Genomic DNA, 13,194 nt, shown 5'->3' with positions numbered 1-13,194 from the left:
CTAAATCCTTGATCACAAACTTGGCTTATTACAAATGTACTCTTTCATTTCAACTCAGAAAATTTAACAAATATATTTTAATCATAACTGCCATCCAGTGTTACACTTTACTCATTCATCTTCCTGTAAAACTTAAAGTTTAAAAACTCCCTTATCCTTCACTGACGCTTAAATGCCTGCTCGCAAAAATACTTTATAGCATAAATTATTCTCCTCTTCTAAACTTTAATTCCCTTACTTTATCTTCTGTTTAAGGGTCTTTAGTGTGATGTATTTCCTGGCTACTTTACATATCTGGTTTCTTCTTACTCTTCTGGTTTAGTTCAAACATCACTTCCTTAGATAAGACTTCCTGGATTATTCCATCAAAAATAGCTGCTTCCCTATCCCAATCCCACTAGATTGCAAAAGAATTTTAAATAAGAGCACTTAAAACTATCTAAGTTTAACTTTTTAGGGACTACTTTCTTTCAAAAAGATAATTTCCATATGGGGAGATCTTGTATGTCTATGTCACTGTTATGTCTCCAGCACCTAGAATAAGGCCTGATGCATACATATTTAATAGATATTTGCTGAACAAATAAATTTTTGGAATATAAGATATCTTTATAGTAGGAGAATAAGAATTTCAGAAATAACTTTCCTTTATGGAGAGCAATTATATTGTATTATACTTTAATATACCATATAATAACTAGGAATGATTTGAATCTAGCGTAGCCAAATTTGCAGGTTATTTGGCCATTTTATAAGGAGATTTTAATAGTCTTGGAATTGCATTCCTATCTTAGTAAAGACTCATATTTTCACTACTAACACCTGAAATCTAGAACTGACTACAATTGTGAGCACAAAGTATACATTTGGGCATTAGAAAATTATTTAAAGAAGGAATTTGAATAGTTTAAAATGATTTGTATTAACAATATGCTTCTGGTCACCTGCTAGACATTTAATGAAAAATTTCTCTAATTTTAAACACAAGTCTTCAATCCTAAATGAGAAAAGTGGTAGACTATGTCTTTTTGTGTGTTTTCCTTTTTTGAAATTTATTTGCTTGCTATTGAAGTGGAAAATTTTTCATTTTGGCTGGTCATTTATTTTTTCCTGTTGGTTGAAAGTATACACATATGTACACATACAAATTATCAACCCTCAACCTTATTTTTTAACAATGATGAAACTGAGATTGGAGAAATTAGGAAACTTATCCAAGATCACATTGGCCTTCAAATTTCATGTTTTATTGCCTATACCAACATGCCTCTAAACAGGGCAACAGAAAATAAAACATTTGCTTGTTTTATTGTTCTTTAATAAAAGCATGGTTTCGGTTTTTTGTTTGTTTTTTTGAGATGGAGTCTCCACTCTGTCGCCCAGGGTGGAGCGCAGCCGCGGGATCTCGCCTGGGGGCTTGCTGCAAGCTCCGCCTCCCGGGTTCACGCCATTCTCCTGCCTCAGTCCGCCTGGCGGACTACAGGCGCCCGCCACCACACCCAGCTAATTTTTGGTATTTTTAGTAGAGATGGAGTTTCATCGTGTTAGCAAGGATGGTCTTGATCTCCTGACCTAGTGATCTGCCTGCCTAGGCCTCCCAAAGTGCTGGGATTACAGGCGTGAGCCACTGCGCCCGGCTAATTTTTTGTATTTTTAGTAGAGACGGGGTTTCACCGTGTTAGCCAGTATGGTCTGGATCTCCTGACCTCGTGATCCGCCCGCCTTGGCCTCCCAAAGTGCTGGGATTACAGGAGTGAGCCACCGCCCGGCCTTTTTATTTTTTATTTTTGAAGAAAAATCTAGAAGTAATTTGTCTTGTTTCTGGTGCTACGGATGAACAAATGAAGTATTCAAGGTATAGTCCAATGCCCAGTTCTACTATTAAAAGAAATTTTCTCTTTTTAAAAATAATCCTGGAAGTGGGTATTATACAAACTCCTTACTAATTCATCATTACAGGTTACTGAGGTATTAAATCTGGATTCAAAATCCTACTGATTTTGCTTATAACAAACATAAATTATAAAGAGTTAATAATGTATTTATCTAAAAAATAACCTCTTGACATAATTTGAGTTGTGTAATAATAAGAGCTACCATTGTTTGATTTTTTACTGTGGATGAAACTTTGTAACAAGTTCTTTACAGATATTACTTCCAATTTCTTTCAAATTACAAAAAAGAAATGTGTTTCTAATGTATATGGCAAAAAAATTATTCATTTAAATGGTTGTGTATGCATATAACTTATTTAGCCATTGCCCCATTATTTAATATTCATGGTAAGATCATTTTTATTGTTACAAATAATGCTTAGTGAATATATCATACATATGCTTTTATTTGAATTTCTATTTCTACAGAGTCCAAAGTTTATGAACATTTTTAAGGTTCTTCATTTATATTGCAGAAGTGCTTTACAGAAAGGTATGCTAAATTTCACTGCTACTCTGTTATCACACTCTTACCATGGTTTTTTTCAAATTTTTTCTCTCCACATACAGGCATCACCATGGCGTTTTAAATAGGTGGACATGATATCTCATTTAAAATAGTATTTATTGGGTCATGATTGAAATGAAATTTTTTCATATGTTTACTTACCACTGCATGTCTTGTTTAGAGAAATGTCTGTATATATCCTTTGCCCATTTTTTCTATTAGAGTTTTATTGAATATATACTTTGTAAAAGTTATTCAGATGTTAAGGCTTTTAACATTTTATCTGAGTTGCAGCAAATATCTTCCCAACTTGTGTGCCTTTTATTTATGATTATTTTGATATTCCGAAATTTATACCTGCCATGTTGCACTCAGGATTCTTCCTCTTTTTAAATTTATTTCATTGCTTTTAGTTTTAGGATGGTTTTCTTTTTTCATAGAAATAAATATTTTATGCTTTCATTAAAACATAATTAACCCCTTAATCTAGCTGGAGTTTACTAAGATTAATAAGAAGTGTTAAGCAGGCAGCCCAAAGTCATATCCCTAGTGACTGGCAGAACCTGAATAATAATTCACACCTGTCTGATTTCAACACTCTTGCTTCTTCCACCCAACTATGTTTTTTCAGAAATAATAAAGCTTAAGAGTACAGGTGCAATAAGCTTGATGCATAGATTTGCTTGTCAGTTATCTCCTAAACTAGCAATCACAAACTAGTATATCTTAATGCATATAACAAAGAATTAATTCTAGATAATGGAAACAATGCATACACATCAAAATGCAGATGATTTGAAATAAAAATTCAGTTTTCATGTATTTTTGTAAAAAAATAAAATTCTTCTTTTATAGGGCTTGCTCTGTAGTGGGCACAGTTTTCATGTGTTTGCACATTATATTTTGGCTAACTTAATTTTTGCAATATCCATTTGAGGTAGTACTATAATTATTCCCATTTTACAGATGAGGAATCTGAGGCACAGGGTAACTTTCACAAGATCATGGAGCAAGTAAGTGGTGGAGCTGATGAGGCAGTTTAGTTCCAGAATCTGCTCTTATACTGCTTTTCAGACCAACATTTCTCACAGGAACAAATATTTTCCCTAACAGCTGAAATTTTTAGGACACAGAGTTAAGGTGGGTGATAGGCGTAGGTAAAATAGAATGTTATAGTATTCAGAATGTATGAGTAATACATTAATAATTTAGCAGTAACATCTTAAATTCAGGATTTAATTTCTAGTGTAGATGAAATTTTATATCTAAAAATAACTACAAAATGGTGCATTCCAAACCTCGTTTTAAATGACTTAATCACTAAACAGCTAATTGTTCCATAGTTATTTGCTCCATGTTGGGGTATCCTTACTCTTTTCAGTTCCAAGAGCTTTAATTCTTTTCTTTTATTTGAATATTTATAAGCTTTAGTAAATTGAGCTTAAGTATTATACTTTATCAACAGACGCTGTCATATGTGATATTTTATATATACATATATATTTCATTTGAGACTTTTTTTAGATGTATAATACTTAATAAAATATTTAAGCTTAAGCTTATATAAAATATTCCTATATACTTTTAAACTATCTATCCCAGTATTGAACATAGCATTGACACTTTGTGCCTCCTTATAGACTGAATGATTTGCATTTTCAAGATTTTAGGGTACTAGGGTTATATAAGGTTTTCATGACTGAGCCATCTTGAGTATCTCCGTCTTTGACTTTCATAAATAATACTGAGTTAATCAAATAAAAGATGTAATCAATGCACACAGAGTATCTATAAAATGGATAGAATGTGAAATACAATTGATAATAATTAAGATTTTGGAAAATTTCAAGAACAGCTTATATGTGCATTTATATGTGTCTGTGCATGCACATATATTAAATTACTACTATAATGAATGTTACTTCTCTTTACTTTTAAGGACATAAGTGTAACAATATGCCATATAAAAGCACAGAGCATTCAAAATATGTCATATATGCCACTCAAATCTGACAAGAATTGATATACAAGTTTGAAATGATACATGCTATAGTCTCTTCAAAACTCATGTTGAAACCCTAACCACTAAAGTGAGCATATTAGGAGATGGAGCCTTTGGCGGGTAATTAGGTCATGTGGGTGTTGTGGGATTTGTGCCATAATGAAAGAGGCCAAGAGAGATCCATTGCCCCTTCTACCATATTAAGACAAAGAGAAAAAAAGATGGCGGTCCATGAACCAGAAAGCAGGCCCTAGCCAGACACTAAATTTGTTGGCACCTTGATCTTACTTAGACTTTCCAGTCCCCAGAACTGTAAGAAATAAATTTTTGTGCATTATAAGCCACCTAGCTTATGACATTTTGTTACAGCAGTCTGAATGGACTAAGATAATACATATCAATGGGCAACATTCAGAATAATCAGAGAACCAAAACAGAAAAGAATACTGTAATTGTATTAATTTTTAGAAGTTTCACTTAGCTAACCCTAACAGGAAGTGATTATTTTACTAAACATTATAATTACAACACAAAATATATGTTACTTATTCCCAACTGTATTTTTATTAAGAAATGTTTGAAATCTATTCCATTTGAATTGTTAAGCTTTTCAAATTAACATTAGTATCTGGAAGACAAATGGATCAGTCTGAAATAGTAATTTATAACATATTTTCTCAAACTCTTAAGGTAGCACAGATCCAACTATAATAATAACTTAATAATTATTAACATAATATCATAACAAAAATAAATATCACAATAATAATAATTGATCTAAGAGACTGGTGAGAAACACAGCTGACAAAACATTTTTTAAGCTGAGATCTCCTTATGAGTAAAACGTATATTATACAAGCACCAATCTTGTCAGATGCTCTAAATCAGGTCTGGAAGTAATTCTAAAAATTTTTGTAATTGAAACTTAAGATGTTGGTTTATGTAACTTAACAAATAGTATTTTAAAAAATTATTTTGTATTAGACTTAACGATGATTTTAAAAAATTGTCATATGAAATTTCATATGAGTAAGAAAAGGTCTAATACACCCTAATAAAGCATGCTACTTCTCATTTAAAAGAAACTTCATTACGATTTGCAAGTGCTAAGTCAACATTTTTTGCTGCTTTCAGATGTGTAATCCTCCATTTATTGTGTAGAATGATGCAGTGATTGTAATTGGACCTTGTAATGCAATTGAAGGTCTTATAATTGTGGTTTAAAACATAAAACATATACTTTGACCAAATATGTTAGTGAAGTAATTGGACTTGTGAAATTATTTCTCCATCATATTTTGGGCTAAAATTTATAAAGAAAGATAACCAACCTGCATATCATTAGAGATGTGAGTGACAGAATAATAAAGATATTACCTTTTATTGGCCACATACTACAGTCAGTTTTTGAAAAGCCTTAACTTTAGTTTGCTTTTATTAAACAGGTGAAATACATTCTGAATTGCTTGTCACAAAATTTACTGCTTCCTCTTCTAAAATGATTTCCTTTTTCTCTGAATGTTTTCCTATCCTCTGTATTATTCTCGCTTTACTCTTACTTTGGAAGAGAATGCATTAGTCTTTATTTATCTTTAGGCTTATGTGAGTTTTAGAATCTCAAATACAATGCTGGTTATACAGACCATGTCTCCCTTACAGTATTAGGGGTCTGTAACAGAAATCCAGGAAGCTCAGGCTTCAACTTCATCATACTAGGAGGAAAATGGGTGTTATAGATCTATAGCTACCATTACAATTTTAGAAGTGTATATTAAGAAAGACTTCAAATTATGTTTAGTTAACTATGATAATTAATTTAGAACTTAATATTTGAAGACAATAAAACATTTTTGCCTCTATAAATTTAAACATTCAACACACATCCTAGATATCATTTTTTTTTTTTTTGTAAGAAAAGTTGCTTCCATTATTAATCCTCTCCTCTTTGGAGTCTTCAAATGCTCTCAACCAAGTCCTTTTCCTCTGCCTTTATGCATATCATAAAGATTCCTTTGCTCAACCTTTAAGTTGTACCTCTGAATTTTCTTCCCCCTCTAAGCTTAAATTCCTTATTATTCTCCTTGTTTTGCTACTACTAAATTACATGGTTTATTCCTTCCAACCAGCACTCATTCTTAACATTTTCCAGTTGGTACGTCAAAACCCTACTATCCTGAGCTGCTTTCTCTAATTCTTTCTGCATTGCTTAGAGACCTCCTAATCTTTTCTACTGTGGTTTAAAACCCTGTTCCTTTTACTTAAATACAATATATCCCTCAACTTCATCAGAGAACATTCATTTCCCTTCGTATCATGAATGGAATGTTGACCCTTCAAGAATACTATCTCCCTCAGAAACATTCTGAGGGGAAGCGCTCAAAATCCTTTAACTTACATATATACTATAGAAGCTCGGAAATGGCATCAGCATTCTTCTTGGTATGAATTGCTGCTTCCACATGTTTACTTTTCTAATCTATGTGAAGTCTATGTCTTTTATGTTCATACCATTATTCTTCCTTGTTGCTACCATCTATATTCCAGGCAATTTCCTTCACATATCTATCAAGCTGAGGCCCTCAATAATTTCAATGTCTGTATAAAAATGCTAGCATCAAAATTTGTTGCTTTATTTGCATTCCCAAACTGTAATCCATGCTCCATCTTGGAAACTCACTCCTCAAAACAAACATTATGTCTTCACATTATTTGGAATTGTCCAACATCTGAAAATTCTAAAGATAATTAAATTGTCTCTCATAATAACCTGCTTAGTTTGCTTCTATTGCCTTAGTAATCACCATACATTTCATTTCTTTCATTGAGACCTTCTCTCCCAATTCATCAAACATTCTGCATGATTTTACATGAAAACATGATTTAACACAACATCCTTCCCAATCCATTTGAACATTACTTCAACTACTTCCCTTGCCAGCCACGCTAAATATCCCTATTCTCCTCTACTTTCTATATAACTGCCCACAAAGTTCCAACTGTGATCCAAATGATTAATTACTACATCCAAAGTGTGCTAATGAGCCTATCATTACACAATCTTAGAGAACCAATGCCATCACAAATTTAGGGTCTCCACTCAGCTAAACTATAACCATTCTTCAGGAGATCCTTGGTGAGCTCCCTGTCTCATTTCCCATGGTATTCTTTTTTTGGGGGGGGGTATATTTTAATTTTGAGACAATTTTACATGTATAGAAAGTTGCGATAGTACAAAGAACTCCCATATACTCTTCCCTCAGATTCACCAAGTTAGCATTTTGGCCTATTTGCATTATCATTTGTTCTAAGTATTAATGTTTTTTTCCTGAACCATTTGAGAATAAGTCAAAATTTCCCCAAGCCATCAAGAAGCCTATTTTGTATTAATTACCTTCATTTTTTTCTTTTTCATCTCCTTTCCCTTCTATTTGGTTTCTACCCACAACTTTACTGAATCAATAAGGCAAAGATCATTATTGACTAGTTCTACCATTTAACAACATATTTGTCTTCTCTAGAATTTGTCTCCACTGCTTATACCCCTTTCTTAAGATTCACTTCTATCATAGATTTTTTAAAACTCTCTTCTTTCATGAATATCATACTGTCTTTAATCATTTTCAACACAGTTTTCTGGCTTTTGTTCTTTCATCCATTCCTTAAATGTAAATAAGTGCTAGTGATCCCCAAATTTTGATTCTTGTCTCTGTTACTCTTCATATGCTACTGACAATTCCATTAATTCCAATGGCATCACTTGAATGCTGATATGCTACCCTAGTCTATGTCTCTTAACACAGACTTCTCTCCTGAATTCCAGAAAACCAATCACCTCTACAAGATATTTATATGTGAATATTTCTAAAAGTGAATTCTATCTTTCCCCTGAAACTTGTATAACATATATTCCCTATCCTAATAAAATGTACCGTCAAACATTTCAGTCACCTGAAATCATCCTATTCCTCTTCTTCCTGCATCAATAATATCCAGTCTGATCAGTGACCAGGACTTGTAGGTTCTATATCTTTATATAACTTCTCATGTATTGATTGCCTCTACTGATACCTTAATTCAGACCATTATCATTTCTTAACTGATTCATTACACTATCCCCATATATGATCTTTCTGCTTATATTGCTGCAGTCCATCTTTTACATAACTGCCAAACTAATCTTTTAGAAACAAATATCTACCTATTCTGTTGCTTTATATATTTCAGTAACTTACATAATCTTTATAAATCTGGTCTCTGCCGACTTTTGCCTAAACTTGTGTGAAGCTATTGGCCATACTGTTTCCTCTGCCTGAAATGCTCTCTACACAAGAGGCTAACAGTGTTCTAGCTTTCAATATTCAACCAAATTCTTCTACGAAGTCTTTCTTGAACTAATATCTATCCTTCCCAGGGAAAGGAATCATACCATCTTTTCTGATTCCATTATATTTTTTATATATGTACATACATTATATATATACACACAAACACATACATACACTCACACTAGGAAACACCTGCAAGGATATATATACACACACACATACATACACTCACACTAGGAAAGACCTGCAAGGATAGGGAGCTATTGTGTGTCTCCTGTTACTTCCAGCACCTAGAACAGTACCAAATTTGTTTAATGAATGTTCAAGTTTCAGCTCAAGTGTTACCTCTTCCAAGACACTTTTTCTGACTATCTAGTTGAAATAAGCTTTATTTCAGTTTATATCTCCGTAGAATATATTGTCAGAATAAGCTGCACTGACACATAAACAGAGCATGTTATCCACATCTCTTAACTCTTCAGTGATATTGATAGCTTTTTTAGGGTATTAGGTCTTTGGTATTCTCCACAGTGTAGAACACTGATGAACTCATGTTAGAAATCAAATACTTTTGAAATTATTTTAAAAAACTGAAAACTAGTTTTAAGTCTAAAATGCTTGAAACCAAACATATATATCTGTGTATGTGTGTGTACCTAAGCATATACATACACACACATTCCATTTGCCTTTATTCAGTTTATGGAAAAATTACATATATACATATTTTAAAAATTAATTATTTTACTTTTATCCATCTAATTGGAGCAGTTGCTGTTGATAGCTGAATATACAAATGCCTAAATTAAAATGCTCATAAGATTTAATATTTTGTTATATTACAAAGGAATGAAAAATTATGAAATGAATAAAAAATGATTAAACATTTCTAGGACAAGTTAGATAAATAAAATAATAACAAAAAAAGCGGAAGAGACAGACCTGCATATCTTCTCCTTGTAGAGTCCAGTTCTTCTGTGATCACATCGTGTAATGGACAGACATAGACAAAGGAGATGGGAGTGAGTGGATGTACTCAAAAGGTAAAAAGTGACACTGATGGAAAGGGCCTCAAATCATTTTGAGAAAGAATCCTGTGTACAGTTTTAGGGAAGATATAATCAAATGCATTCCACAAAAATACATAAGAACTAATGGCAAGTTGATTTTGCTACTATAGGTTAGCAGATTCAGAAAAATAAAGTTAGTGTAGAAATAAAGAGGATCCAAAAGTTTACAATTATTTACGTACAGCAAATCCTGAACACCAATGCTGAAGAAAGATACCATTAGTAAAAACAGTGTTAGTTGTATGACCACATTGTTCAAGACATTACTGAGTTAATTTAAAGTCTGTTACAATGCTTTTGAACTTTTAATTGTCTGAAGAAAAGATTTAATTGAGTCATCACCAAAAAGAGCAATAAAAATAGTTTCAACAGATTTCTATTCCTTTTATGCTTCCCCAGTAAACCAGTGTGCACACAAAAACAAAGAATGGTCATCAGGCCAATATTTAATTGAATTATTTCAATACAGCAAAATATCATAAAAATTTTATGAAGTAATAATTATAGTACAAGTCTTTATTACAAGAGTAGCTGAAATATATGGCTTCATTTCAGCATTAAAAATCCAAACTAAACTTCAATGTAGACAAATTTTCTTTGATCATATTCCCTTTTAATCCTATTCATTCAACAGATTCTTACAAATGCCACTTTATAGATTATTAAAATTTATGCTAAAATGTATCCATCCAAATCCATCAACTATAACAGATATGACACATGTTTTGGAAATACTTTTTCCCCCAGTGCTAGTGAAGAAGTTCAAATAACATTTTACACAGTGACTTCAAAACAGAAAAATGTCTGTTAAAATCAGCATTCTAAGAAAAAATTTCTTCCAAAGATATTAGTGACTGAATATGATTGACACAGATGAACAATATGCCACAAAACCAAAATTTTCTATTTTAATTTACACACTTAGCTTTGAATCAGCTACTACAAATTCTAAAATCAAACACCACATTTAAGTTCTGCAATAGTTGCATCATTCTTTTTGAGTGATGTATACAGCAAAGCATATTGCATCAAAATATACTTGCAATATCAACATATTAAAATTATAGCTCTTTAGAGAATGATTTCCTAAAACAGATTTATCTCTTTATATGAATAGTGATAAAATAAAAACCTTCCATTAGACTAAGTCCATTAGTACTAGCTAAGATGACCAAAACAATTTTTCTTAGAAAAAGCCAGAAATCTTAGTATGAATTATAGAAAACTGGAAAAGAAATGACATTTTGAAATTTAATATCATTTTTATTATTATATGAACACATTTTTTCACCTGTTGAAAATAAAACATTAAATCTAATCACAAATTACAAACCATACTGCTAACAGGATTAACCACTAGAAAAAAAATCTTCATATTCTTCTGAAATGTACTAATACACATTAAAATGATATATGCTATATTTTTGTTTCCATCATCAATCCACCTGCTTCTCAAAGAATAAGGTAGGACAATCACAGTTTATTAATAACCTAGGCTAATGCCAACTTTCATATGTTGCATTGTGTTTTTATACTGAAAATTTCCCTAGATACACATTTTCCACACTACTAAAAGAGTTTCCTCACATGTTAAAATGAAATTGGTATGAAGTGGATGAAATAATGGTTTCCATATATTCCATCTCTAAGAAACGATTTTATTGTTTGCAGAAAGTATAAAAACTACACAAATAAATGAAGCTTCTTTCTTCATCTAGTATTTTCCTATATTTTGGATTACTTTATGTGTTATCAATCCAATAGTTTTCATATTACATGGATCCAAATATGAAAAATTACTCTCGATTCACTCATTAATTAATTTTAGTGAGTAACAGAGGCACACATAGTTCCAGTGACTTACCCAATGATAAAAAACAAGTTCAGTTGCAGAGCCAGAAATAGAACAGGGGTCTCCTGATTACCAGGTCAATTTTCTTTGTACTAGATACTATATGACCCAATAAAAACATGTAAAATACAAAGTCAAAGAAGAAAAAATAATTCCTCATGGTGACGCCTGAACTGGACATTTTATTATATAGTATTTAATTAGAAACATTTTTTTCAAAGTGGCACATTCTGCAACTGTCAAGTAATTCACCAATGCTTTCATTCTTGTAAGGAATATGGCAAAACTTATCTTAGAGTCAATAAAAAACTTTTTTTCAGGAAGTACAAAATTTATATGACCAATAAGGGGATGAAAATGAAATATTTTGAAAATGATTTCACTACTAACTAAAAGTATCAATTAAGTCATTTGCCATAGTTTATCTGAATATGATCCATTAATGAGTCCATAACTAAGCTTACATAAAAATATAACTTTAGCAAATAAAAATTAATGTAATACATAAAATCTCAATATATACATATAGTTGTATCATATACATTTAATATATTTTTGGTTTTTTGGATTTCCTGTGGTTATACTTTTATTATGTACTATTGCATTTAAACAGCCTCATTTTAAAAGAGAAACATATAGTCAACTACCTTACTTAAGCAGCCATGTCTTAGGCAAATGATAATATGCAACAAGTACTTATTTTGCATATAGTATTATAATGACTAGGAGACTTCGGTGAACCTTGAAAGAAGCTAAAAGCATCCCCTCTACTTCTCCCATATTTCTCATTACCATGCCACAGTCAAATATTCTACTTTTTAGTGTAGTTAATGAAGGGTTCTAATGAGAACTCTTTCTTTTTCATTTATCCAATAACCAGTTACCAGACTCTTCTATAACTAATAAACTCAACTTTTCATCTAATCAATAACCGGTTAAGACTGATTAAGGATAGTAACAGTATTCCCTCTTCTAGGTGCCCAGGTACTATCACAATTATGGCTGGATCTTTGTTTTAGAAAATATAAAGAATTTCTTTGTAAAAACAAAAACAAGTACAGCGTTTTTTGTTCATTCCATCATACAAAATAAAATATTTTCATAAATTACAATGAAATCAAAGACACATAAATTATACTGAATAAACTCATAAGCACTATTTCATCACTTATGGTAAATTATTTTACAACAAATATTTTAAAATTTAAGATACCATCAAGTTGCAAACTATTTAATATAAAAAGCAAGATGGGTGTGATTTCATTATTGTGTATCATATAGTGTGCTTATACAAACCTACATGGTATACCCTACTACACACCCAGGCTATGATATAGTCCTGTGTTGCCTAGGCTACAAACCTGTACAGAATGTTATTCTATTCAATACTTTAGGCAACTGTGACACAATTATATTTTGTATATCCAAACATAGAAAAGATACAGTAAAAATACAATATTATAATCTTATGGGACCACTGTCATATAGGCATCCATCCTTGAC

The 13,194-nt window shown here is 31.5% G+C and overlaps 1 protein-coding gene across 34 annotated transcripts in view; it reads right to left on the bottom strand.

Moving 5' to 3' along the window:
- Nucleotides 1-13,194, bottom strand: part of RIMS2 (regulating synaptic membrane exocytosis 2) — a 792,768-nt gene that overhangs the window by 212,090 nt on the left and 567,484 nt on the right. For 6 of the 34 annotated variants that reach the window (XM_030937577.1, XM_030937581.1, XM_030937580.1 and 3 more), the window contains one exon: nt 9,712-9,744. The exons of 25 other annotated variants lie outside the window; for them this stretch is intronic. In XM_030937577.1, the coding sequence (XP_030793437.1) occupies nt 9,712-9,744 (33 nt within the window). Of the gene's footprint in view, nt 1-9,711; nt 9,754-13,194 lie in introns of all 34 variants that reach the window. 3 more of the 34 variants (XM_030937578.1, XM_010354522.1, XM_030937586.1) reach the window with 2 other exon arrangements.

Source organism: Rhinopithecus roxellana, chromosome 9, assembly GCF_007565055.1.
Source record: "Rhinopithecus roxellana isolate Shanxi Qingling chromosome 9, ASM756505v1, whole genome shotgun sequence".
NCBI classification, from domain to species: Eukaryota; Metazoa; Chordata; class Mammalia; order Primates; family Cercopithecidae; genus Rhinopithecus; species Rhinopithecus roxellana.
The sequence above is the reverse complement of the archived record's forward strand: the minus strand, read 5'-3'. Positions and strand labels throughout refer to the sequence as shown.